This window comes from Mus caroli, unplaced genomic scaffold (assembly GCF_978045245.1).
Source record: "Mus caroli unplaced genomic scaffold, Mus_caroli_1 scaffold_4, whole genome shotgun sequence".
In the NCBI taxonomy this organism is placed as follows: Eukaryota; Metazoa; Chordata; class Mammalia; order Rodentia; family Muridae; genus Mus; species Mus caroli.
The window spans coordinates 67,285,650-67,313,646 of NW_028227259.1; the positions used below are offsets into that span (position 1 = coordinate 67,285,650).

Sequence of the window (27,997 nt, forward strand, 5' to 3'; positions counted from 1 at the left end):
TTGACTATTTTATTTGGAAATAAACCACCCAAGACCCTCACCACTTACATTTTAAACAGGACATTATGCTGGAATGTGAACTAGTGGGTTCTGGGTCTCCTCAGGACAGACAATTTCAGTGGTGGAGGTTACTGGGTTCTAGTTTAATTGTACCTTGTAGTTACAACAAGGAGTGGGGAATCTATGTATCACTACGTTTTAAGTAGTACCATGCCTGGCTGAAGCATCAAAGTGAAGTGAGAATGGTGAACTTACAGGGCCTTTAAAACATCTTGAAGTAATAACAAGCCATAGACTGAAGCCGGGTTGTTTTAAAACATTACACAGAACTAAAACAATTGAACCAATTTGTCCTTTGTTCTTTTTATTGCGTTCCTTATTACATTAATACTGTTTTAAAAAGAAACTCAAAGGCCTCCGACTCTAGCCTAGCAGCAAGCTCAGCGAAGTTGTCCTCGCTCTGGCCTGGTTTCCACGGAAAAAGTGCCTTGAGGCTCTTAAAGTGTGAAAGGAAAGGTCCCGGGGCTGAGCCCCAGGCCAGCCAGAGCTCTCGCCCCAGGTGGGAGGATCTGCCCGAAGTTTGCTAAATTTTTCTGGCAGCAAGGCTGACCCGCGAACGCCTTTTCGCTCCAGGGCCTTGGGGAGTCGCACTCCTCCGGGGGTCTCCACCTTTCCAAGAAAAGTCCCTCCAGGCTGGAAGCGGCCTCTGCAGGGTAGGCGAAAGAACAGGGGCGACCCAGAGTCTCGGAACAGCGCCAGCGCGCAGGCTGCAGCGCGACCCCTGTGCACCAGGCAACGATCGCTCCCGGAGCACTGCGCTCCCCGACGCAGGGACAGGGCATCCTGGTCCGCGACACCCTCTCCACCGCCCTCTGCCCCGGAGGGGCGGCCCTTCCCGCGGGAGGGAGTGATTGACGGCCTCGCCTCTCCCTGCCACCCCCCACCCCGGCTCGCCTGCGAACCCGGGCTGTGTGTTTTGGAAGCGGCGCTAGGGGCCGTAGAGCGTGTGACGCCCGGAGCGGGCCAACGCCGCCCTTCCTTCCCCCCCGGGGCTCGGGCCGCAGCGAGGAGGCCGGGACGGCTAGGGCGGGGCCGCGGGCTCTGGGCTCGGGCGCGGGGCGGAGCGCTCAGGCGGGGTGGAGGCCCAGGGTGGAGAGCCGGGCGGGGGCCGCTCACGCCCAGCCCCGAGGCCGCGCCGCGCCTCGCGGGACAGGTCGAGCCGGCGGGGCGGCGCCCGGCTCCGGGGAATAATGAGTGTCTGTCAGGCTGGCCCCGGGTGACTGGGCGGGGCGCGGGCGGGGGCGGCGCGGGAGGCGGGGGCGGGGAAGGGCAGGGCGGGGTGCGTGTTTGCCAGTGACTCGCCGACCCCTCCGGCGGCTGCCTCCACCCAAGTGGGTGGGGACCCCTCCCAGCCCGGGCGGCTGTGGCGGCTCCCGCTGCCCCTCCCTGACCCTCCCACCCCGGCTCCCAGCCTCTACTTACCCCGCCAGCCCCGGGGAGGCTCGCAGAGCGAGCGGCGCCGGCGTCATGTGACTGCCCAGAGTTGGTGCCAAGGAGCCAGAGGGGAGCCGGGAGCCGAGCCGCGCGGAGCCGCGGCCGGAGCGCAGTGCGAGCGCCACCCGAGCCGACCCCACCCGCGCGTCCGTGCGGTCGCGGTCCCTATCCCGGACACCGTCCGGCCCGAAGCGCTTGACCTGCCGGCCCGCGGGGTTCCGGGCGCCGGGGAGCCGGGCCTGGGTTTCTTGGCCGCTGCGCTCGGCACCGCGCTTGGCAGAGTAAGTCCCTGCGCCCTCACCTTGCCGTCCTGCGCCCCGCTTTGCGCCGCATCTGCTTGCTTCTCTCTCTTTCTCTCCTTTTTTTTTTTTCCCTCGGAGAAAGCAGGACGCGGAGAACGGGTTCGGGGTGCAGCGAGGGCTCCTTCGGGCTTGGGAAAGTGCTTCGGAGCTGGGGTGGAGAAGCGAGGGGGAGGGGATGGCGGGCGGGATCGTGGGATAGGGGAACTCGGTGGATCGGGAGCCCGCGGGCGGGGCTCACCTGTGTGGTCCCGGGCCCCCCGCGCTCGGTTCCCATCGGAGCCCCCGGCGCACCCCGCGAGCGGCCGCGTTGGAAGGAGCCAGGTAGCGGCGAGGCCGCGCGCCTGCTCCTCCCCCTCCCGCCCGGACTCGGGGCTCCCGCCCCCCGCCCGCGCCCCCAGCTGCCGCCCAGCAAACTTGGAGCCCAGCCTCCAGCGCCCCTGGCGAGAAACTTGGGGGCGACTGGGACTGAAGAAGCATCCCCTTTTCCGTACCCGGAGCGCGCTAACTGCTGGGTCATTTGGCTTGTGGGGGAAGGCAGGGGGGAGGAAAAGAACCACCGAGGTTTGGAGAGACTGCCTTTGGGGACATGGAGAGAACCTGCCGCAGTGCCTGAAGCAAAGGATTGCAGCGTGGCTAGCAGTGCAGAGCGCCTTCGGTGTTAGGAAACCGGAGCCCTGTAGGGACCACAGGACTATGGTGTGGACCAGAACCTTTGGATAGCTTGGAGGTGGCAAATAAGAGTTGGAATTGTCATATCCATGTCTTTGGCGGATAACAGAAACACTTCTGTAAATTTTTACTGCAGTAAAATTTTTTGTACTACTATTGTAAAATTTTTACAATAGTAGTATTTTACAATAATACTAATTGAATATGAATGAGCCTTTGAATAATTCAGGTTAAATGGACACTGGATAATGTTCACCTTGTATTCTTCAAAATAAACACTTTACACGGAGTCATTGAGATTTTATTTTACACGGAGTCATTGAGATTTGGTTCTAAGAACTTATTTTTTTTTCTCTAATATTGTTGGAGATACTTTATTCTCAAGAGTGGTGTTTAGGGGGGAGTATGAATTGGTATTCTGAATTCATTTGGATTTGATATCTTGTCACTAAGCAAAATTGAGTGACCATGGGCCAGTTAAGATAAATGAGAACTTTATGCATAAATTTGAGGAACACTTTTTATAAGAAATTCTGCTTGCATGATAACTTGCCTCATCCCAGGAATGTAACAAACATCTTCATAATTTTGTAAGTTAGGGTTTATGAAGAAAGAGCCCCCTGAGTTATTCTGTGGCTTAAACGTGCGTGTTTACCTTAGGCTGTTTAGAGGAACCTGAAAGAAGATGTTTGATTAATTTAAACTCCCTAGAGAAAATCAGTTTTCTCATTGAGGTTTGCTGCAGACCGTCGCCGCTGGCCAAGTCCTGTGGAGGTGCTCTGTAGAGACCGTTTGGCTGAAATTAAGGAGAGTATCAAAGTGTAGGAATAACAGTAGCTGCTTGGGTTGCAAACCCTTCCCAATACAAAACTACATAGCTGTGGAGGGAGCTATTGTCTCTCTGCTGCAAAGTTTCTATATTAAAATGCAATCTTGTTGCTATGGGTACAGCGCTGCGTTTTCCCCCTCCCCCCTTATTTTTCTTTTTAACCTGTAGTTTTGTCTACAGACCAATCCTTAAGTCCCTGATAATGGAAACCTGAGTTGAGTTAAATCATCTTGGCTAACAACATGTAAAGAAAAAACTACTGTGGGTGGGACTTTAAATGGACCCTGCTGCCTTTGAATATCTCAGGGAAAAGAGTCATTGATAGATTATCTGGTAAAACTGGTGCTGGAGTTTACAAATTGCAGTAAAAATCACATTCCCAAAAGGGTGACTTTCAGTAGCTTTATGTGGAGAACCAGTGAGTAGCTATGTCCTTGACTACATTTGAAAAAAGCGAGATTTTCAAGTGGCTAAAGAGGCCAAGTCTGTCTTCTGTCTAGCTGTGACCAAAGGAAGCTTGAACTAGGTCCAGCTTTGGTTCTGTGGGATAACCCAGTTGTAACCTGGATTCTTACAGCAGTGCCTTCCCTAGATCTACCTCAATATGCACGATGGCTAGATCTGGCTGGGCTAGACCTGATCATTTTCCGGTCGTAGAATTTAGTCAGGGCTCCTAGCCCTTGGGACCTGGCCGAAAGGGACAAAAGAAATCAGGAAGGAGGCTGGCACTAGGTAACTTGGAAGGTCTCTGCAGCTTGGAGATGATAAAATCGTATGTGTACTTGGGATGTTTAGTGTATGCCCCAGCTCCTGTTTGTAAATAGGGCAGGTCCCCTTGTATAAAGCTGGTGTTATTATTCACACCCATAGAACAAACACCTCCACCCCCCTGTTGTTGTCTTAAAAAACTCCAGCTGCTCATGAATATAGGGTCAGGGAGGGCTGGCTAAATGTTTCTCTGTGCTCTCTCTCCAGCACTGCCGGCCGGGCTGTTTCCTGTTCTTTGTTTCAAGGCTGGGGTTTGCGTCATACATTCCAAGTGGCATATGTGTGCTCTTTCCTGTTTCAGGCTGTTTTCTGGTCGATCAGTAGCCTAAACCAGGCCATGGTCCCTGCCCCTAAACTTTGTATCCCCACCCAGGGAGCTATCATGTCTCTACTGTGATTGCTCAAGATGCCTGTGTTATGTCATAATGAGAAGTCAGTTAACCTTTTAACACACACCCTTTGCCCCACTGTTAAAGGAGCAAATCAATACTTTTTACCTTTTAAAAGTTATCCCGCTGATGGGATGTTAGGGAATTTTGTGGGCATATGGACAAATCTAAAGGAAGGTGTTTTTGCAGTTTTCCTGTGAAGGTGGATACAGCCATTGTTGGGAGATAGGCACACTGCCCTGGAGCTGTCAAGTTTAGATCAGGATTAACACCTTGGAGTTAAAGATCTGGCATTATGCGAAAGCCTCTGGCCCACCCTTGCTCATTTTCACTCCGGGATGCCCCAGGTAGACCCAGGGGATGGAAAATTTAAATAGCTTAGCCACCTGGGCTTGAGTTGCTGCGTCTTGTTTTGAAGGAGAAATCTCTAGAAAAAAATTATTCAAGCAAACCATGACATGTATCAAGAAAAAAAAATCCAGGGTCATTTCTTTTAGGGATAAAGATTAAACCAGCAGAATATTTTTTAAGGGCAAAGACTCCTATATCCTAGAGGTGATTTCTAGCCCATGTTAAGAATAAAAATCTTAAGGAAAAGGAGAGGTAAGTGCTGATTGGTTCTCTTGAATGATGGTTTGGAAAATTGTAACCTTCTGTTTTGAAAACAGAGAGATCCGTATCTTTCTCATAATAATCAGTTTTTCAATCTTTCTGTAGCCTTGACAGTCTGGATAAACTGTTTAGTAAGTTTCTCTCTCTCCCTGCTCTTGAGAAACTTTTTCTTTAAAAGAAAGAGTTGGGGGTGGGGACTTTTATGTGTCTTTTTCAAACTTACTTGGGGATTTTCTTTAAGACCTAAAGGAATGGTCTACAGTTTGAGATGGACTTATTTAAAAGATGACTGAATGCAAACCAGCCCTGAGCCGCCAGTCTTGAGAATAGCTAGTTGCTTCAAATGCCTCCCAACAGCCTCGTCTATGAAAGTTACTAGGGTCAAACAGTAGGCTAATGATACTTTCCTTGAAAAATTATGAGTCTTAGAAGTCCCCAGTCGTGGTTTGATTTGGTTTCTGGTTTTTTTGTTTTGTTTTGTTTTTTTCTTTCTCCCTTAGAACAAAGGAACTTGAAATATTAAGCTGCACTGAGAACCAGAGACCTTTAAGCAGAAGTTCATAAATGATTTAAATTGAAATACAGAGTTAGTAACAACCAACTAGATTGAGTAGGCAGTCTTGGTGAGGTTGGTTTACTCCGATCGTCCCTTCTGCTTGGGTGGGGACAGGGAGGTGGCTAATAGGTTTGATTAGAGTCTAGTCTACTCTATCAGGAGTGTTGCAAGCTTTTAAATGCTGTATTAAATTGTTAGGGACATTGTATATGGTAGTTGCTATATCCACAAGGCCTGGGAACAATAGTTTCGTCTCTTCATATAACTCAGCATGCCTAATTTAACTTCATTGTCTCTGGGTTCTCACCTATTTCCAAATGCTGGTTTTACACCCACTTGCTCATATATATCACATACACACACCACACACAAATTGGGCTTGTTTCTGAAGCGGCTAGTTAGCATTGATCCTATCTGTTATGAGGAGAGAAGTCCCTAGAATCTTAGAGCAATTACCACCTGGTTTGCTGAGAGGTATTTTCTCATCAGTGCCTCCTCAGAGTGAGCAGGATGGTCTACAGTGTTCCCATTTCAGGCTCCGGCTGTTCAGAGCCTGCTTCTCATCTTAGACAGTCATGCCAGAGCTCGGAGACAGGAAACCAGACACAGTCTGCCCTGATAAGGGAGAGTATTGTCTAAAGGAGGTAGCCCTGCTCCCCCACCCTACCCCAAACACTCCTTCCTTGAAAGTTAGTAGGGAAACACAGCACTGTAGATATTCTGTGAATCAGGACTAGGGATGTTTTCTTCTAAAGCAAAAAGAAAAAGTATATGTGCTTCTCAACTGTGTGCACACCGAATGACCGTCTTCAGTGCACTAATTAACGAAACTGTTCTGTGCCTCGTTCTGCGTGTTTTCAGTAAAGTCTTTGGAAAAACTGGTTCCTTGAGGTTTTTGAAACTCATTTCCATTGGGTTGGCAAGCTGAATACATTATCATTTCCCCAGCTAATTGTTAACTGGGGGGGGGGGGGGGGCGCGAAGATGGAGCAACAACGGACAAGCGGCAGGTTCCTGGCCCTCTGCGCCTGCGCACTCAGGTCAAGCCCCCGGGTCTAGCTTTCACCCTCAGGAGAAGCATCTCGAGCTCAGCCTAGTCTGGGATGTAGGCTAGTTGCCGGACTTTGAAAGTTTAGGGATCATGCAAGACTCTAGCTCGGAGCTAGAGTCAAGCGTCATACGTGGAGTTTAGCCCAGGCCAGACAGGATAGAGGGAATGGAGATGGTTGAAGTCAGCCTCTACCCTGGAGAGCAGCCTGGGTTTGTCTCCGTGGCCTCTGCCATTCTTTCCAAGAACTGCTTACTGTTGGAGTCTAATCTCTGCCATCCACTCTTTACCTATGCTTGTACTTTATACCCCGGGACCTTCGAGACTCCGCACTCCCGAATACTTTATTAGTGGTACTTTAGTCTTCCCGTACCCCTTCAAGGGTTCACATTTTGTGTTTTAGACATGCTGGCTTCACTGGCCTCAGACCCGTGCTCATCCCGTGCCCTCGCCCTTCATGTTTATCCTGACACGAGAAGTGTAGTTTGACATCCATACATTTGTTCATCTCTCAGGTATTTAGCACCTAGTCATTAGTAGTAATCTCATGTTGGGTGCAGTCATTCTGAGTTATGCCACAGGATGGAGAGGAGCTGAAGTGAGCGATCTAACCTGGAAAGGCATTTTGAAATCCTAATTGCTCTTGGAACCTCCCCGTGGCGCTGCTTACTGCTAACCCTGGACCAGTGTGCACACCACACCCTCTGGGTTGGGGAATGACCCCAGGGTGAGGTGATTCCACCCAAGAATGGCTCCCTCCGCCCAGGGTGTGCAGCACAGCAAAGCTCTGGTCTGCCAGCAGGCACACTCTGGATCTTGGCTGCAGCTCCACGTGTGGACCAAGTCCCTCCATTTCCTCATTTCTAAAATGGGGACGAAGACCTGACCCCTCTGCCTTTGTACAGTTAAACTGTGAGGATTTCCGTATTTACTTGGGTAAAAGCTGCCAATTTTTCTCAGCGGTTTTATGGACCAATTGCAGGTGCATTGGCTACCAAGAATAATAACCTAATTGGGAGCTTTTTAGAATGTAGCTTTTGATCTTGTAGACAGATAGGCTTGGAAAAAGGGGGCAGGTTAAAAATCATCCCGGTTGGCTACTGTAAGTTTATCACCGAGCTCCGTGTCCCCAAAAGGACCTCTTTTCAAAGAAGACCCCCTTAGAGTCATCCCCTCTCTGAGTTGAGTGGTGTGCCAAGTCCTCAGCCTGGAAGCCAGATGGTGAACTTGGGTTCGAATCCTGGCTCTCCAGCTGTGTGAACTTGGCAGGTTGTTAGGCCCCGCCCTCCGAGTGTTTTCGTTGTGAAATGACAAGGCAGTTCCCACTCAAGGCACAAAATGACACAGATGACTAGAGAACAGGACATTCGTCATGAAGGTGGTGGTGACCGGCCGGCGGGACACATCCTGTGGCCCTTGTTTGCATTGGTCAACAAAAGTCCAATCTCTGTTGGTTTTGAGGCAGGGTCTCTCCGTGTAGCCCAGGGTAGTGTTGGAGTTGTAGCAGCCCTGCTTATCCCTCCTAGGAACAGGGAATACCAGCACATGCCCCCTCACCAGGCAGAAGTACCATCATTAGAAAACAAGAAAAGCCTATCAACCACAGCTGGCTCCTGTCCCCTACCCTCTCACCATTCTCTCTGTCCCCTACCCTCTTACCCCTACCTCTTACCATTCTCTTGTAGGGTTTCAAAGCCCCTGCTACTGGGCTTATTTAAAAGACCTCCGTGAGTGGGTAAGGGGGGAAAGTTGTTTTAGGGCGATGGTGGGAAAGACTCCTATATAGGCCAGGCTAAGGTTAGGGGCAGTAACTTTTTAAAGGAAGTTTTGATCACTAATTTCCTGTAGGGCTGGGCCCTTCCTCCTCCTTGGAACCTGTTGAGGAACATTTCAAGTGTTCAGGAGGAGACGGCTGCAGAAGTCCTTCTCAAGGCTTGGTCACTTGTAATTAATTATTATTATTGGTGGGGAGGGGTTGCTTGTCTTGTTGTTACTTCCCCTGGGCCTAGCAGAGAAACTACTTTGTTTTCAGTATCCTTTCTATAAGGTGTCAGGGAAGGGACCTGCCTGGACCCTATTGGTAGGGGTAGAAGACACACCCTTCTAGCTTGGCGAGGTAAGAGGCCAACCTGGATGTAGTGGGGAGCAGTCGCTGGCCACTGTAGGGTGGGGAGAGCCTTGAGCAGGTCTTTGAAGAATTAGGAGGATTTAGATAAGCCGGAAGGGGAGGGGGCATACCACACTGTTGCCCAGCATCGGGGCCAGAAACGAACAAAAGCTTGGTGCTGGGGAGGGGGAGTCAGGGCCCCTTGGGGAGCCTGGGCTATTTAGGAAGCTGGTGACCGGCACAAGCAGCTAACCTCATCCTGGCAGTCCCAGGCTCCCTTGGAGGAGGGATCAGATGAGGAAGGGACTGCTGGCAAAGGGGTTGGCCTGCGTTACTCCCCCGCCCCCCCCCCTCCCCGCCCCGCCTTGAGCGGGAGACCTGAGGATCTGGTCCCAGTGGCTGGTGTGGAAATGGAGAGAAAAGGGGTGGGGCAGACTTCACAGACGACCTTAGGTTTCCATGGTGAAAGAGGAGAAAATAAGGCAAATGGGAGTTAAGGAGGGGCAACCTCTTAGAACCCGGACTGGAGGGAGGAGGAGGAGGCTTGGGCTGGACTGTAGCCATGTTGCCCAGCAAGGGTTGCAAGTGCTTTCTGGTTTGTGTTTACTCTGGAAGGGGAGGGCACCTTCCCCTGCACAGTTTTGTATGGAAGGTGCAGTCCTCTGAGGTAAAGTTTAGAGAGACTTCAGGCACTGGGAACTACACCACCCTGACAGTTCTTTCTGGTTATTTTTAAGGTTCCTGCCATCCTTGGTTCAGGGTGGAATTTCCAGGAACTGGCTGCAGCCTGGAGCCAGTCGGGTCCCTCCCAGCCTTCCCACTCCCTGCAGGGTGGGGCCCCATGGGTGGAGGCCCAGCAGGGTGGAGTGAGGTGGGTCTCCAGTGATAGGGAGGGCACCTAGTGAGCCAGGCAGATGAGAGGCCCCGTGGCCTCACGCAGCCTTTCTGGATTTGATTATATAAGGCCTCACTGAGGAGAACCGGGAGGGCTTAGGCGAGGCCTTTGGAGCTGTGTACACAGCAGGATTAAGACATTGTGGGTATTTTTCAATTTATCTTGGGTGGCTTGCCCTTAAAACTGAAACACAGAATTGTCAGCGAGCATAAAGGAGGAAAAACAAATGTGTAACCTTAGTACCAACCAGGTGCCCTTGAACGTCAGAGCCGGCCTGGAGAGTAATATATGTTTGGGTCTCCGCAGCCCTACAGGTGCTCTCGGGGGTAGGGGTTGGGGGGAGGGTTGGAAAGCTGGAGAAATCCTGTCCCCTTCACTGCCTCTCCACCTGTCCTTATTTACATGTAAAATCAATTGCTTCACTTGGTCTTTCCGAAGTACTGGGTGTGGGCAGAATCTTATCTGAAGCTATGTCCTGTTTGGACAAGTTGGACTCGCCCTGGCAAGTCTCCATGGGGTGGAGCCGATGGGTGGAGGCAGAAAAGTAAAATTGGGTGGCTTGTTCACGGAGAGGGGAGGGCGGATCGCCGGCTCCCTGGGTCATTGCATCCCATCTGAAGCCAAGTAATGAACTTCTCCCTTTTACAAAACACGTTAATGCAGAAATAATTGATGAGAGGCACAGATTCAGAAATATCCGATGGAATTCTGTTCAGGTCAACAGTGGAAGAGTGAGGTGGGTGAGTCCTTGGGTGGTGTGAAAACTGGGCACCCTTCCAAGGTAGGTGCCAGCCCCGCTAAGCAAGCCTGGCTTAGGGTGCCTGCCCCTCTGCATTTCTGGTCAGGCCATTGCATGGTACTTCCTGTAGTACCGGTCACTGGGAGCGCTCAGAAAGTTTGCTAAGGAAATGTAAAGAAAGGGTTCTTGGCAAAGGAAGTTCAGGGACAGCGCTTGCCCTCCTGGCCAAGATCCACAGAGAGCTCAGATCTTTACCGTGTCAGTTCCTTTGGAGAGTGAGGGTGGGGACTAGCAACATACTTACTTCCTCTTTTGAAAATTCGCTTGGGAGCGTGAAGAAGGTGCTCGCGATTGCTGCTTGTTGTTTGTTTAGTAGTCTGTTCTCTGGACACCTGGCTGAGGTCCCCCTTTGAAGGGAGCAGGTAATTGGGGTGAGCCTTAGGGTCAGGCCTGAAGAGAGGAGAGAGAATGTCAGGCAAGTCTTGCTTTGTCCTCAGCAAACAGAACTCTTGGCTCTAGTCAGCCTCCACCTCCATTCATTGCCTCCCTTAGGAAGTAGTTGTACCTGGAGCCTCACAGACTGTAAGAGCTGTATCATTTCTAGAAGTTGCCTAAATGATTCTCCAGGCTTCTAATATATACTTCTACAGTTACATGCTGACAGAAACCTGACCCTTGGTTTGATAATCTGCAGTCAAAAGTAGACGAGGGGAGGGCTCCCGAAGGGACATCACTTTTCAATGAAAATTCGGTTTGACTAGCTCTTCCCCACAAAATAACCCAGTTGTCCCCATTATGGGAAATTATTTGGGGGGGGGGACTGATTTTTCCTATATTGTTGGTTTTTTTAAGCACCTCAGTAACTTCTAAAAACAAAAACAAGTTTTGCCCCCGTGCCGTTTTTCCCCTGGCATTGCCTAATTCAGTGTTTAGCTAAACAGAACTAAGATGTAAAGAAACAGCCACATTCGAGGCTTTCTCATTTCTTCAATGCCTACATAAAGTGGTTAGTGAGATTCCTCAGCTTGGTTAAAACCCACAAGGTTTTAAAGACCCCGAGGCTGGTTGGTACAACGCCAATCTTCTGCCAGCGTCTTATGGCTCCAAAGCCTGTTTTCGTGCGCCACCTACTGGTTCTCTTTAGAATTGCTGCTAGGGTGGTAAGTAAAAGACTTGCGTCTTTGGTTTCAGAATCCCTTTTGAAAAAATGAAGGAGATGTGGTAGCATGCACCTGGCAGTCCAACACTTAGAATGCAGGTGGAGCTCTAGGTCAGCCGAGGCTATATAGTGAGACTGTTTCAAAAGAAGAAAAACGAGCTTTAAAAAGATAACGATAACTGCAGAGCCCTGGATAACAGCGACTGCCAACCAAGTTTAAAGATCCCAGTTCTTACAGGCCTTAGCTTACGTGTTAGTTACGTGGAAGGCACAGTGGTAGTTCTCTTCTCATTCTATCCTGATTTAAATATTAACTTTAATTCAAGTAGGAGGGATTGAACCCAGGCAGGGCCTTGTGGTGCTAGGCCAGCTATTCTGCCAAGAGCTCTTCCCAGGTTCCTCACCAGAACCCATAAAGCCCAAAGCAATGGCCAGGACAGTTGGTACAGAAGAATTGCTGCTGTTGTTTTTGAACAGGCAGTCCGATGTGTGTTGGTGTGCGGTGTGCTTCGTTTTCTTCCCGTCCTTTCTATGTCTTTCCCTGTTGTTATGTTTAAACGTTTAACTATAATGAACAACTTAAACATCATCACACAGGCATGCGAAGCCGATCTAAGCATACACCGCCTCACCTGGCTTCCCCTCGAAGCTTTTACTAACACTTGGGGTGGGGGCCTCCGGGCATCATTCATCTTGCTTTACATATTGCTCTGGGGTTTGAAACCAATAAATGTAGTCAGGTGTGAGTGGAGTACGTACCACAAATCCAAAAACTGCACATCTGTGGAGATGAGTAATTGAGAGGGAAGATGATCTCGTAACTTGAGAAAGGAGTGCGGCGGTCTGCATTCTTCCTGTGAGAAGCATCGCCTCCTCGGTGCTGGGTTAGGCTGTCAGAGGCCTCAAAGCCTCTGGGGTCCTTCCTTCCACACCTGAGGGTGTGAGAGGCAAGATAAGCATCTTATGGGATAGAACTCCATTTAAAAGACAGGTGTTGTTAGGAAGCTGCTAAACTGTCTGACCTTATCAGTGGGAGAAGAACACCTGTATGCTAGCTTTAAGGTCTCTAAAGATACAGGAGATACACCTTTCTTCTCTAAGGGTGGGGCAAGGACGGCGGGTCATAGAGCCCTACCTGTGTGTGTAGTTGCTCAATTAGGACCAGTTCTTAGATGCCAAAACACAACAGGTTTTCTTTCTTCCTAGTAAGATCACCCAGTTTTGGCTTTTTTGTTTGTTTGTTTGCTGTCATTTTGTCTTTTTCGGGGACACCTAAGAGGGTAATGGCACCATGGAGTTGAGCAGCCTGGTGTCACATTGTATTTGCAGATTATTATACATCCTAGGGTATAGGACAATTAGTTGTGAAGTCAGGGCCTTGTGTTGGTGGGTAGAATTTACATGTTGCCATGAAAATTAAAAGACGTTCCAGTGACATGCTGAAGGACAAGAGCCACCTGGTACCACATTCAGGCGTATTATGTATGCGAATGTCTTAATGTAACTGCTAGAACACAGGTATGGATAGACGATGTGGGCACCGCATTCTCCATACTGAGGTAGAAGATGCGAAGAGTGTAGAACCTGGACCTTCTTTTAATGATTTTATTTTTATTTGAAATGACGTGTCCACGTGCAGGTGACTGCAAGTGCCCGTGGAGGCCGGGAGAAGGTGCTGATGGAGCCCATGGGTCCCCTAAGGCTGAGGTTACAGGCGATTGTGAGCCACTCTGATTTAAGAGCAATAACGTATAATTAACCACTGAGCCATCTCTGCAGCCTCTACGGGGCTTTTGGTTTTCTGAGACAGGGTCTTGCCTGTGTAGCCCAGGCTAGCCTCACACTTGTGGAAGTCCCACTTTCTCAGGAGAAACTGGCTAACTGGCTCATTTAGCCACTGGAACCAGGCGGACCTGTAAAGGCTTTGCCTTGAGTCAAGACGCTAAGCACGCACACCGAGTTGGGATAGGAAGGCTCTGCAGTTGCGTGAAGTCTGTAGCAGCCGGCCAGTGGCTCTGTGCAGCAGAATTGCAATTATAGGGCAGAGCAGGAGCTCAAGGCCGGTGTTGCCTTCACTAGAGTGACAGCGGGCTAATGTGGGAACTGTATCCAGAAGACAGAGTTGTGTGGGAGAGAGCGTGCGTCTCAAGATCCAAGTGGACTTTTCTCAAAGAAATGTAAATGGCGAATAAAGATGAAAAAGGTTCAGGCTCAGAAACTCAGAGAGAAATGACGTATCCTGCGGAGACCATGAAAATGAAAGCCAAGAGTTCTCCTTTAGAGAATTTGTTATAAAAATTAAACTGAGTGCAGAGTGTCGGTGCTCTTTCTACCAGTGAACATTCTGGAAACGTAAGAGTGCAGCAATGTTTTTATTGTTTTATTCGTGTGTGTGTGTGTGTGTGTGTGTGTGTGCATGCTTGCACATTCTCTGTGTGGTAACTGGAGTAGTCAGGCTTATCAGCAGACGTGTTTGCCTGCTGAACTCTCTCATCAGCCCTTGTTTCTAATGAAAGGTGATGTGTTTTGTTTTGAGACTTGGTTTCTCGGTGTAGCTGTGGCTGTCCTCAACTTACTTTGTAGCCAAGGCTGGCCTCAAACTCACAGAGACCCACCTGCCTCTGCTGGTGTAAAAGGCCATGTACCACCACACCCAGCCAAAGGTGACAATTTAAACTGATCTTGTCACAGAGCAGCGTGGTTTGCTGCTTTGAGTCAGTCCATCAGTAAAGAATTAAGTGACTGGAAAGGTACTGCACACTGTGTGCGCTGCGTACCCACTTAAACACGGCTCGGAGGGTTAAAACCAGCATTGATGGTCGTTGCTTCTTCTTCCGACAAGCATGGGGATAGGGCAGACCTTCTGCTGAGCTGCCCAGCCTTGCCATTCGAGGAGGTTTCCTGGCAGAAGAGGCTGTGCATATTGTTCTAGAAATGTCAGGGTTTGTGTAGCTGTATTAGAAATGCCACTTTCAGTTAGTCCTGCCTGGGAGGCCTGGTTTTAATTATGTAAAAGGGCATCTTCTTCATAGTAGGTATGGGAAATGAGAGAGAAGATGGACTGTGGAGCTAAGAGGTAAAGGGGCCTTTTCTTTTTCTTAGTTTATGGGCCCTTGGCATTAAGACCAGGCATACTGTTTTGTTTTCTAGGCCAGACATCAGAACACCCTAGAAGGCGTGGCTGAAAGGATGCTCATGTTTGATCCAGTCCCTGTCAAGCAGGAGGCCATGGACCCTGTCTCGGTGGTAAGCTTCCCCAAACGGATCAACTCTTAACTGATAACATGGAGCTCTGTTTGTTTCCTAAAGTGCTTCTTGCTTGACAGGTGGTGTTTCTCAAAGCCCCCAGTAGTAAACGAGGTGTCACTATCCCCACACCCCTAGACAGGGTCAACCGTAGGCCGATCTGTTCACAGTGAAAGTAAGTTCACAAATGTATGTGTAAAACGCATTGAGCACAAACGGAGGAAGACAGAAAGCATTGACAGAAGCCATATGGGGCTGCGGCTCCAGGAGGGATGGCTTGAGGAGAAGCCAGCCAGCGAGGGGACTTGGCAGGGAGACCAGATTGTATTTCACTTGGAAGAGTGTGTGGCTGGGTGGGAATTAGATCTATGCCTCTTTCTAAACCTTAGCGCTCAGTCAGCCCCTCTTGTGAGCCAGGCCATAGCACTACTCACACACACACCAGGGGACTAAGACTCGGTCCAGGTGTTTCTGTAGGTCCTAGGACCACGGAGATGAGACACAGGTGGCAAGGAGGTGCCCAACTTTTCAGAGCAGGAGCATGGACATGAGGATGTGGTCTGGTGTAGTCAGTAGACACTGACTAACAACGCAGCGCTCCCAGCCCGCCCGGATCTTTTCTTCCATGGGGTCGGAAAATATTCACAAGGAGGAAAAAATCTTGGCCTGGATGTGTATCTGAAGGTTGGGAATGACACACTTGCAAAATTAGATCATCCTTATGCACTGGCTGTGGAAGTTCCTGCCAGAAAGACTTATACAAGACTCAGACAGGGTCACTCCAAGGTGCTTGGAACCCAGTTCCCATGGAGATTACTAAGCCAATGATGTGTTTACTATCGTCTGCAACAAAACGTCAATGAGAGCATCTTTAAGGAAATAATAGTTACATTTTAGCACAGTAGCTAGATAATGCCGTTATCATGGGCCTGAGTGAAATAATCAAACAATTAAAATTACATTTTTTTTTAATGGACTTTTCTTCTTAGTGATTCTCAGCCTCTGGGTCTCAACCCCCTTTGTGGGGTTAAGTATCAGATATCCTATATATCAGATATCTACATTATAATTACATACATTACATAACAGTGAAAAATTACAGTTAGGAAGTAGCAACAAAATGACTTTATAGTTGGGGGTCACCACAGCATGAAGAACTGTATTAAAGAGTTGCGTGCACGGTGCAGCGGGAGGAAGATTGCTGAGCACGCCTTCAGCCCTCTTTCTCTCAGCTGTTACCTGATCATCTTCCGGGAATAGAAAAATTAAAAGATCTGGATCTTTATAAATGGCGTGTGGCCACCAATGATACATTTGACTGATGTACACCCAGCGTTCTTAGTCAGGCACGAAAGTACGGCTCGTGAACCCGATTGCAGTTAATGCAGGGAGCCACATTATGAGGTCCATATGAAATACCCAAGTGCCAGGGAGCTGTGCTTAACTGAAGAGAAAAGGGAATAAAGCGAATTTTTATTTTATGCATTAGGACACTGTAACTCGTTTTTTTTGTGTGTGTCAGTTTGCTTTCCACTGCTGGGATTAACACCAGGACCGAAAGTATCGTGGGGAGGAAATGGTTTATTTCAGCTTACAGCCCCAGGTCACACTCCATTGATGAGAAAACCTGGGCAGGAGACTGAGGCAGAGACCTTAGAGGGGCTCTGCTCACTGGCTTGCTCAAGAGCTAAGCTGGCCCTTGGGCGATTCCTCTCATAGCAATCTTTAGTCAAGAAAATGCCCCCAGCCACTAGCCTACAGGCTGGTCTAAGAGTGTCGACTGTTGCTCAGTAGAAGTCCCTCTTCCCAGTGCCCTAGTCATGTGTCAAGTTGACCAATAAAACCAAACAAAAACAGCACACACATAAAGTTGAAATATGTAAGAGTATTTTTGTAATAAATTCTCTCATTCTCTCTCCTTTGTGTGCTGTGGTCACATGACACAGCATTTCACTCTAGTTCCAAAAGTTAGCTTTAGTCCTCACTGAGAAGGAAGTAAAAAGACCTCTGTGCTGTCAGCTCTTCAAATGTCCTTTCCCTCACCCTGATAGAAAGGACTGGAGGAGTCAGAACGCACGTGCTAACAGCAGCATAGGACATTTGTAAGTTTGTTTTTGTTTCGTTGGAGAGAGAGCCTTGCTGTGTATCCCATACTGCCCTTAACTCATGGCAGTCCTCCTGCTTGAGCCTTCTGTGTGCCAGGATTGCGTGCGTGCCTGCGTGCATGCGTGTATATGCGGCAACACATGCGGCGCCTGAGGAGGCCAGGAAAGGGCATTGGCTCCCCTAGGACTGGAGCCGCAGACAGTGGCTAGCTGCCGTGTGGGGGCTGGGAACCAAACCTGGGGCCTCTGCAAGATCAACCAGTGCTCTTAACACTCAGTCATCTCTCCAGCCTCAAGAATGGTTGTTTTGTTTTGTTTGTTTTTTAATCCCAACACACATACACACACACACACAAACACAGCAAGGCCGTTGTGTGTGTCCGCGTGTCTGTTGTCGCGTGTCTGTTGTCGGTCCTTTTTCTTTAAAAAAAAAAAAAATCCTACCCAAAGCAATCGCATTATTTGGTATTTTTTTGTCATAGTTTAAAAAAACCATTTACTTTTACTGAAATATAAACAGTGTTAAAGTGATTGAAAGATCTTAGGACAAAGATTGAAAACTAGGGAGGGTTCTTTCTGATACGGGCAATCAGAAAGAAAACAAATTGAAGGAAAAAAACCAAGATACCTTTTAATCTTTCTCTAAATTCCCTTTTTTCTCTTTTTTCTTTTCTTTTTCTTCTGGTGAATCTTGTCAGCCAGCAGACTCCTTGTCCTTTGAGAGGTCCTTAAAATCAGTCATTTCCCCTGCTCTGTCCCAACAGAACCCTTGGTGGTTTTCCTGGGCCAGGTGGACAGAAAGCCTTCTGTTTGCCTCAGAGCATTTGCCGAGCCCAGAGCGAGTGTTTATGAACGTGCCACGCCTTCCGCCTTCCTGTGCACACAGCCCCACCTGTGGTCTGAGAACGCCTAAGTGGCCTGTCACAGATGCACCTTGTTTTCCTGTTCATCAGCAGAGACTTCCTGTTCCTGTCAGTTGTCCCACCCACTTACTGTCTTGTGAAGAGAACTCATCAAAGCTGTACCTAATAAAATACGAAACTGGAAAGTCTCAACGTTATAAATACTGAGACCTTTGGGGGAGTGTCCGAGCTCCCCTCCCCTGCCCAATCCCCATGTCTTCAGGAATCAAAAGTATTGGCATTACCCCAGCCTTGCCAGCATGGAAGACCTGCAGGAAGCAGGTTAATTCACTGAGAACGTATGAAGCTCTTGCCTCACTTTCTGGTGCACATATACACATACACACAGAAGAGGCGTGGACACTCGGAGCACATTTCAACAGAAGACAAGAGAGGGCTGGGGTGGAGCTAGTAGACCTTTCTCTGTGTCTTGTCTTTGGACAGCTATGTTGCAGAAGATATGGTGGAGGACGTTGTGGGGTCCATCCACACCTGTCAATGCCTTTTTGATCCAACACTTGATTCTGGTGGGTACTTGGGACCCGTTCAGCCACACCTGTGTACTTAGAAGACAGGCGTGGTCTAGACCAGAGGGAAGTAGTTTAGTGGAATTTTTCATCACAGGTCACAACTGATGTGCATCACGTTTTACACCGTGCCTGCCAGACGGGTGTCCGCCACTGCTGTAGGCTTCGTGCTCCACCCAAATACTTAAACCTGGTTTAGAGAAGATTCTCAGACTTGCGGGTGAGCCAAGAAGGGCTATATTTCGTTGCCCTTTTGTGAGGCAGTTGAACTGGAAAGAGTTAATTATGGACCTGGGGCTGAGTGCCTGTCCCAGAGTACGCCCTACACCAAGCCTGGGTCTTTGATGGAGACTTGACGGCAGTCTAGAGGAGAGGGGCATCCATTTGCACTAAGTGTATATAGAAGATGCAGAGTGTGTGTTAAACAGTGTATAAGAACCCCGAGGATATTACCAAATTGGCACGTGCCTGAATTCCCACTTCTCTGAGGTTCGTGCCACGGATAGAAAAACCCAGCGGCAGCAGCAGTGGCAGGGTGTCCTCACTCTGCTTGCCGTTCAGCTGCCAGGAACTGTAGGCCTTAAAATCTAGGTCAGTGGGAGGTCTTGGAGGAACAGGTCTGAGATGAGAAAGGTGCCACATCGCGCGCTGCTGCCCTCCATCCAGTCTCTTTCATGAAGTCTTGCCTCCCACCAGAGCTGTGCCCTTTGGAGAATTAAAACACAGAAAGCTTCTCCCTGGAGTTAATTATCGAGATCCTCTTTGTACAGTGTCTGTGAGCCTTGTTCTCTTAATAACCCCTATTTTAATTAAATTTAAATAGGCTTAATGCTGATGTTGCTGTATAAACTGGATCTTCTGCCTTGTGATATATACTTGGGTGGATGTGGCTAGTTCAAAAGAAAGGTAGAGCTGCGTGTGCTGGTACAGATCACCTCTTGGAGGCAGAGGCAGGAGGATTGCTACAAGTTCAAAAACAGCCTGTGCTATAGAGTTAGATCCTGTCTCTAATTAATTAAGAAGAGAGAAGAGATGAGGTCTTAGGATGGTTGTTATTTACCCTTCCACCCCGAGGTCCTACGATGGTCATTATTCACTCTTCCACCCCTGCTGAGAGCTGACGCCAGAATCCTTGTGTCTTGTACTTTCTGGTCTTAGTCCTTTGCATATTTCTGCACCGTATTGGAAGTCTTTTTTTTTTTTTTTTTTTTTTTTTTTTTGTAGCATTCAGCTCATCTTTTTACTCTTTATCTCTGTCACTTAAGACTTGGCTAGAAAGGTGACAGTCTTTGCCATTTTAGGCTGCTGCTCCCCTAGACACTGAATCAGTATACCCAACGGTGTGCCTAGCCATCCTTGGCTGCACTGTGATCTTAGAGTTTGGAGTCTTACAGCCTTGGAGTACGTCTCCTGCATAAAGGGCTGGAAGGCTCTCCTGGGACAATCCAGTGTGTCAGGAGTGAAGTTGAGAGGATTACATAGGTTATCATGTATTACCACCATAGCAACCCGGAAAAGGGCTCCTCAGTGCCCCACAACAAGGATCTCCCCATCACTGAAAGTCTCATGGTCCGGTCTCCCATTCCTGGGTGATTTGCTGGTACAAGGTCCAGAGAGTCACTTCTACAAGGAAAAACAGTTGTAGTTCATAGCTGGGCAGAGACTGAGCCCGTCTGACCCAGAGAAGAAAGAGTGTGAGCCCAAGAGTAGTCCCAGTCAAACCCAGAGAAGCTCAGGAGTAGTGTGCTGGGTGTGGTGGGGCACACCTTAATCCCAGTGCTGAGAAGGGAGGGGAGTTCCTGGTCAGCCAGAGCTACACAGTGAGACTCTGTCTCAGAAACCAACCCAGCTCAGGTTTTATAGTTTGGCCTGCTCGGTGGCCTTCAGTGCTGGCTCCTCCTGAAGGCCTCAAGTCCTTCATGATGCAGGCAGCTTTAGGAGCCTGCCGGCTATCAGCCTTCTCACTAATATAAAAATCATGAATTCAATTTTCAGGTTTTTTGGGGGCCCAGCAAACCTTACTTCCTAGCAATTGCTAAACCCATCTCTCCCATAGCTTTTTGGGGATCACATACCTCCAGACCTAAAGTATGTCTCCTTAAACGTCTCTATTTCTTTTTCTTGTTTCTCATAGTCCTACCCTTCGAATTACATAGAATCGATGAAGCCCAACAAATACGGGGTCATTTACTCCACACCATTGCCTGATAAGTTCTTCCAGACCCCAGAAGGCCTCACTCACGGGATACAGGTGGAGCCGGTGGACCTCACGGTGAACAAGCGGGGCTCCCCGCCTGCTGCGGGCGGTTCTCCTTCCTCTCTGAAGTTCCCATCCCACCGGAGAGCGTCACCTGGCCTCAGCATGCCCTCCTCTAGTCCGCCCATTAAGAAGTACTCACCCCCTTCTCCTGGCGTGCAGCCCTTTGGAGTACCGCTGTCTATGCCGCCTGTGATGGCAGCCGCGCTGTCCAGACATGGAATCCGGAGCCCAGGCATCCTCCCCGTCATTCAGCCCGTCGTGGTCCAGCCCGTTCCTTTTATGTATACCAGCCACCTGCAGCAGCCTCTCATGGTCTCCTTGTCGGAAGAGATGGACAATTCAAACAGCGGCATGCCAGGTAAATTCTGCCATGCCCCTACACCCAGCACCTGCTTAGTAGTCTGGTGAGGACACCGGGCAGAGCTATTATATCCTCAAAAGGATATCCTGGGGCAAATTGTTCTGTTTTTGTTTTGAAGGGATAAAATTGGGAGAGCGTCCCACAATTAGTTACTTTCACAGTGTATTTTATACTTTGATTTACTGAGTACCAATACGGTCCTGGGCACAAAAGAGGTTCTTTTTGATCACGCTGCTAATGGCTCTTAAAAGCCACCTGTTTGTCAACCTTAGGGAGGGGACTAAGGGGTTAGCCAGGTTTTGTGGTGGAGAGTCATCTTGAGCTGCAGAGTCCTCTGCCTGCTTCAAAAGAAGCGAGGATCGCTCACAGATTAAGTCCTGGTGGTAACCTTGCCAGAGATGAAGAAATACACATACAAAAGTCTAGTCCCCAAAAGCCATGAGGTGAGCTTTCACAAGCTGAAACTGATACATTGTGCGTAGAATGATTTTTCTATTTTTTTTTTATTTTTTAGTACCTGTAATTGAATCATATGAGAAGCCCTTATTACAGAAAAAAATTAAAATAGAGCCTGGAATTGAACCACAGAGGACTGACTATTACCCTGAAGAAATGTCACCCCCTTTAATGAACCCAGTGTCCCCCCCGCAAGCCTTGTTGCAAGAGTAAGTATACTTAGGCAGACCTGGTGTTTTAGTAGTGCCTGCACCTGGGGTCCCGGAATAAAGCATGGAATTGCAAATGTGATGTGCTGTGGATGGCCGGAGACAGCCTCTTTGGTGTGGCATCACTTGGCCTCAGTTAACCGTGGCCAAGACAGTCTCCAAGAACAACATGGACCAGACCTGCAACCGTTGTGTCAACCTCACTAAATGGGTCCCCCAGGGTGACCACATGAATCTTCTGTTTTTTAATTTTTTTTTCTTTTGCCATCCACGTGGGATCGATAGTGTTTTCATGAAGATTGGATTTAATGTTCATATCTGCTTGAACAACCAAAAGTTGTCCCATGTCAAACAGCAGCTGCCCCAACGCCCCTCACCCACAGCTTTCACTTCTAGTGCAGTAGAGCATGTTTATGGTTGAAAACGTCTATTCTTTGACATCTTCAGGCCAGCGACAGCGTTGGCCACAGAAGCTTCCCCTGCAACTCAGAGGAGCTCAATGCAGAAAGAAATCTTGGCATTGCGTCTTTAATCATGGCTGCCCTTGGAGCCTCTCCTCACTTGCAGGGCTGTAAGCCAGGAGGAAGGATGCTCTGCTTTGGCCAGCATCTGAGCCTCTGCTTGGACAGGGTGGTACCTCACATGGTTAAGTCACAGTTCGTGGTTTGACCCCTGGAGAGAGCATCGTCTGGGAAGACGGCTCTGACCCGGGCGCTGTGCTTCAGCACTCGAGGACTAAGCTTATTCTCACTGCCCACATCTTCTGCCTTTTTGTTGTAATTGCTCTTGTACCAACTCTATAGTGCTTCTGCACTGCGTCCAGCCAACTAATTGGAACAGCCTCAGCAACCACAGCCATTGCCTCTGCAGGGTCCCTCCCACCATCCCTCTCCCACACTATCTTCTCTCCAGCTTCAGCAAATGTTCTGCCTACTTTTCCTGTCCTACCTTCTCCTCCCCTGTCACTTTACTTAACAGTAGAGTGTGAGTTCCTTGGCTTCACAGAAGCTGTTGCGGGTGACTTCAGGTCTACTGCGGTCACACCCACCTCTGGTTTGTGTGGCTTTCTCAGCGGCTTGGAGGCCAGTGCTCTTCTTTTTCACAGTTGTGTAGTACTTCCCCCTTAGAAGTTCAGTTTTAGGGTTTTTGTTTTTGTTTAAAGACAGGGTCTTGGTGTGCAGCCCAGGCTGACCCCATATTCCTGACTGTCTGCCTCAGCCTCCTGACTACCAGGGTTGCAAGCATGAAGCCTCATGCCCAGCTCCAGGTGTTTCAAGTGAGTTCCTTTATTCAGAGCAGATAGAGAACTGATAAGCCAACATATTAGTTAAGGTACCCCAATACACCCACGGTCCCACACTTGACATGGGGGACCTGCTTTGAGCTCTGTCTCTCTGGGTCAGTAGATAGTACAGGGCTAGACTTACATTACAAATTAAAATGTGAGACATTGTGGGAAAGTATTTGAAAGTAGTCTCCCATTGTTTAAGTACTGCTTAAAAGGAAATACTGTTTCCAGCTAGGTGTGGTAGGATATGCCTGTGACCCCAGCATGTGGGAGGTAGAGGCAGGAGGATCAGGTATTTAAGCCAGCCTGAGCTATATATTAAATATGTATATATATATACACACATATATTATTATATATTTCTGTTTCAAGTAATATTCCTTTAGTGATCTCACTGCTGGAGGCTTTTGAATGCTTAATGAGTAATGTGTTTATTTAATGCTGACTTAAGATGCATTTTTCTCCAAAAAAAAAAAAAAGAACCTCTGTAGATTAACCACAGTGGAACATGCAGTCTATGTAATTCTTTCGCAGATGGGATTAAGTAATGTCTTGGAGTGGGCCCAGTAGCAGCCCACATAGAACACATTAGCCAGGAAAGAATTGCTTGAAGCCAAGTACCTAGAACATTGCAGTGAGCCTGGCCCCTCAGCAACACCAGCCTTGAAACCCTGCTGCCTAGGCGTGGGCTTCACAGCTTGGAAACCCATGTGCTTGATCCAGAATTACAGCATTAGCATCATTTTTAAATGCATCCAAAGGTATAACAAAATATAAAATAAAATTCAAAAGATGCCATTCCCTGTGTGTTTTACCTTTTGTCAGGCTGCATTTAGAACAGGAAAATGGGAGAACAGAAAAACAGAGAGGGCATAAGGATGCGGACTTAGGAAGGGCCAGTTTAACTCAGAGCAGGTATCTGCTACATAGTAACTAGTCTATGCGTGTTTGATCCCAAATGATCTCTTTAGAAAGGAGTGAAAGGTGGAAGACTGAGACTGCCAAGACTTTAATCTCTCTCTTACTTTAACCTATACCACCATACTGTCGAGTTTTCCAATAGACTCTACCTTGATAGTTTTTTAAAGTGGCTTTGAAACATCCAGGAAACTCCACATGAATTGGACAACTGTGCCGTGCGGCAGGAAAGGGTGCTTCTGAGCACAGAGTACTGGCTGCTTTCTGTTAGTCATTTGGCCTCTGGCACAAACACCGTCCTGTGGTTCCCTAGGTAGTCATCGACTGGAGCTGTTCCCACACTGTTCGAATCCACAGCAGCCTCTTCAGTCGGTAGCATTAATACCCCCTGTCTCACAGAGGAAATCGAGGCACAGAGACGGTCAGCGAAGGAGGAGACACTGGGAAATGCAGTGGGAATTACCATGCTGAAATGATTTAGATTCTCAACCTACAGAAAACCCAGTTGCTGGACAAGATTTCTAAAGCCACTTGGCATGGGCTATCTGCCTGAGTCCCAGACACATAGGCCACTCAATCTTCCCGAGCACTTTCCAAAGTAAAAAAGATAGCTTCCTTTTTACTGAAGGATTTTTAGTGACTTATTCCATCTTAATAAAAAAAAAAACCAAACAAATAAACCTTATTCTCCATTGTGAGTTTTTTTTTCCTTCAAATTTAAAATAAAAAATATATGCGTGTGTGATGGAAGTTCCAGTAACCTGGCCACACTCCCACCACTTCTTATTCACTTTTCTGTGGTCTCTGAATCCAGACGTCCCAACATAAGGTTTTAAAGTACTGACAGAAGTAAGAAATACCACGTAAAACGAACCCACATTTTATTATTTAACTGGTCACCTCAAGCCAAACAAAAAACCAACAAAACAAAACAAAACAAAAAAAAATTCGTGCAAAATTTTTTGAGCCAAAACCATTTTATGGGTGGCACCGCGCCCCCGGGAGCCAGTCACTGCCCTCCCCCACTTCACCGTGAGTGCTGGACCCCTCCCTCATGTGCGAGCTACTCTGGCACTGTAAGATTGTGCTATAGACAGCAATGACGGACTTCCTTTGAAAGAGCCAATGAAAACTGTCAGCGTTCCGCAAAAGAGACTTGGAGAGGAAGTTTAGAGTATAGATCTGTAGGGCCGCGTGTTTGCCTAAGAAGTAGGGATTGGACTGTTTCCATGTTTCCTTCGAGAAAAATGGAAATCGGAGAGCTAGCCCGTGGGAAACCCGGTGCAGTGCTGAGAAGTACCGGACACGGGACACGGGCGCACGCAAGAGCCTCTCCCCGCACGCGGCTCCTCCCTCAGCAGAGCACCTTAACCTTCTTGCTGTCATTACTTATCTCCATGTCTGTCTCCCCCTAGAGTGTGAGCTCCTCGAGGGCAGGAACCCTGTTTTTATTCATCTTTGTGTCCCGGTGCCAAGCACAGTGCCTGGCTCATGGTAGGTGCTCGCTACATGTTTGTTGAATGAATATAAACGCAGCGCTTCTTGGGTTGAACAGCTAATTCTTTTTTCTTTTTTTTTTTTTTTATTGGTCTTTTTTTTTTTTTTTCATTTTGTTGGGGGGTTTGTTTGTTTTTGCCCGATGTTGTAAATGCTTTTTATTTTTAGTAGACTTGAGGGAAGGGAAGCACCTTTTCTCAATGCTTTGCACTTAATCTTGACTTTAATAGGAACCATCCTTCCGTCATCGTGCAGCCTGGGAAGAGACCTCTACCTGTGGAATCTCCGGATACCCAAAGGAAGCGCAGGATACACAGATGCGACTATGATGGGTGCAATAAGGTCTACACTAAGAGCTCACACTTGAAAGCACACAGAAGAACTCATACAGGTAGGGCACGCATCAGCGCCCAAGTGGGAACGATAGGTGTGAGTGGCAAAACTGGCGCATCTGAGTTGGGTGGGTCGTTCTTATTGGGGAATATTCACAGAGAGGAATCTGGGATTTAGTACAGAAGAGCAGTAGTGTTTGGTGATCCAGGGAAGGAGGAAGAGGCAGAGGAAGCTGTATGAGAGGGGCTCCCAGCCAGGCACTGGTGGCGCACACCTTTAATCCCAGCACTTGGGAGGTAGAGGCAGGAGGATTTCTGAGTTCGAGGCCAGCCTGGTCTACAGAGTGAGTTCCAGGACAGTCAGGGCTACATAGAGAAATCCTTGAAATCATCTACTAGGCATGGATGGGACCTGAGAGATAGAGCTTCATTCATGTCATCCAGCTTAAAATTAAAATGGTATTGAGTCTTTGGAGTCAGATATAGGTGTGTATGGGCTGAGGAGCAAGATACAACATAGAAATCCCAGTACTCCTGCCAAGGATATAGAGACCATAGTCACTCACTAAACAGGGACTAACTTGCTACCTGTGATAGGCCAGGTGTCCTCTCCTGAAATACTGGGGGCTAGAACTGTTTCAGATTCACGTGGAGATTGGGATAATGTAAATCAGTAGCATAACAAGGCATCTGGAGGGTAAGATGAGTCCAAGCACAAACAGTATTGTTTCACGGATGCTCTCTGCACACAGCCGGAAGGTAACTTTAGTTATAGAACAGTTTTCTAACTCTGAGCCTTGACACCATGGCACAGGAGAACGGCTGCTGCTCTGAGAGACTCGGGAAGTTTCCGATTTTAGAGCTGCGGTTCTCAACCTTCCCAGCGCTGCAACCCTTTAATACAGTTCCTCATGTGGGGCTGACCTTCAGCCATAAAATTATTTTTGTTGCTACTTCATAACTGTAATTTTGCTACTGTTAGGAATTGTAATATAAATATCTGTTTCCTGATGCTCTTAGGTGACCCCCGTGAAAGGCTCACTCGACAACCCCTGGGGAGTTATATCCCATAGGTTGAGAATGGCTACTTTAGAATGTTCTAAATTTCGCATTAGGGATGGCCAGCTTGTATTACTGACTTTAATGCAGTAAGATTCCCCACTAAGCACTGTTTAGCCATGAGGGTCTTCTTCACCCTGGCTCTCACTAGCACGATCCCGCACGGGCCTCCTGTTCCTCACATGTGAATGATGGTTAGCCTACAGGAAGGGGTGTGTGGAGGCCTGGTTTCCGAGAGGCAGAGGGAACTTCTGTTTTTAGAACATAGAGCCTTGAAGCACTGTCCGCCATGGCATCACTGACAGGGATGAAATAAGAAAGTGGGTTATTGAGTTCTGTAACTGATGGCAAAGCGTAAGAGAGGCCCACAAGCTTTCAGTGCACAGGCAGGCTTAAGGCTTACACACCTACACATGCAGAATCCACGAGCTCCATGCTTGTCCCTCAGAATGGCTCTTGCTGCTTTAATAGTTCTTTGTTGATTTTCCATGGACAGTATGTTTGTTTCATGCAGCGCCGTGTTCATTGAGAGTTGTGTATGATGTTATCCCAAAGTCTGTATTTTCCGAGGGCATTAGTCCAAGTATCGTAGCTTCTCTTTTTATTCCCAACAAAGACAACGATTAAACTCTGCCTCCCCTTTTTGCAGGAGAAAAGCCGTACAAATGCACCTGGGAAGGCTGCACGTGGAAGTTCGCTCGGTCTGATGAACTGACAAGACATTTCCGAAAACACACTGGAATCAAACCTTTCCAGTGTCCAGACTGTGACCGAAGCTTCTCTCGCTCCGACCACCTTGCCCTACACAGGAAACGCCACATGCTAGTCTGAAAACCTGTGTCCAGCTCAGTGTGATTTCCCACTCTTCCTGGCCTCTCTCTCTCTCTCTCTCTCTCTCTCTCTCTCTCTCTCTCCTATCTCTCTCTTCTCTCTCCTATCTCTCTCTCTCTCTTCTCCTTCTGCCCGTTATCTAACTCATTTTTATATGTACATTTTAATTTCGATTCGATTCAGCTGGTCTGGATCTCTGAATTTATATCATTCAAGACTTCCATATGGTCAGTAGTTGATACTCTAACCCTCCCCCTCCTTACCACGGGTCAGACCTAAAGAATGTGAACATTTTTTTTTCCGGGGATGCTAAGCAAACCCTCCTTACAGATACATTTAATGTAACGAGAACAAGGGAACATGTAAACTAACGACCAATGTGTCGGTTTCTCCATGTATTCCTCAAAAGAATGTCAAAGTAAATGTATTAGAAATGCAG

General features: G+C 48.2%; 2 protein-coding genes across 2 annotated transcripts; one reads left to right on the plus strand and one right to left on the minus strand.

The window, feature by feature from the left end:
* Positions 1-20: 20 nt before the first annotated feature.
* LOC110294857 (uncharacterized) lies at positions 21-2,273 on the minus strand. Its single transcript, XM_021163343.3, has 3 exons — positions 2,035-2,273; positions 1,483-1,944; positions 21-706 (listed from the first exon to the last, which is right to left on the minus strand). Exons 1-3 carry the CDS (start codon positions 2,271-2,273, stop codon positions 424-426), a joined length of 984 nt encoding a protein of 327 aa, XP_021019002.1. The 3' UTR covers positions 21-423.
* Positions 1,521-27,996, plus strand: Klf3 (KLF transcription factor 3). Its single transcript, XM_021162552.3, has 6 exons — positions 1,521-1,775; positions 14,718-14,813; positions 20,482-20,965; positions 21,483-21,633; positions 25,567-25,727; positions 27,377-27,996. The coding sequence occupies exons 2-6, from the start codon at positions 14,757-14,759 to the stop codon at positions 27,556-27,558; spliced, it is 1,035 nt and encodes a 344-aa protein (XP_021018211.1). The 5' UTR covers positions 1,521-1,775; positions 14,718-14,756; the 3' UTR covers positions 27,559-27,996.
* The last annotated feature ends 1 nt before the right edge of the window (position 27,997 follows it).

Coding starts and splice junctions, on each gene's coding strand:
- LOC110294857 (XM_021163343.3), bottom strand. CDS start 2,273: ATGCTTCTTCAGTCCCAGTCGCCCCCAAGTTTCTCGCCAGGGGCGCTG. Junction 1,945..2,034: donor GGGGGCCCGGGACCACACAG/GTGAGCCCCGCC, acceptor TCTCCACCCCAG/CTCCGAAGCACTTTCCCAAG. Junction 707..1,482: donor GCCTCCCCGGGGCTGGCGGG/GTAAGTAGAGGC, acceptor CCTACCCTGCAG/AGGCCGCTTCCAGCCTGGAG.
- Klf3 (XM_021162552.3), top strand. CDS start 14,757: ATGCTCATGTTTGATCCAGTCCCTGTCAAGCAGGAGGCCATGGACCCT. Junction 14,814..20,481: donor CCATGGACCCTGTCTCGGTG/GTAAGCTTCCCC, acceptor TGTTTCTCATAG/TCCTACCCTTCGAATTACAT. Junction 25,728..27,376: donor ACACAGAAGAACTCATACAG/GTAGGGCACGCA, acceptor CCCTTTTTGCAG/GAGAAAAGCCGTACAAATGC.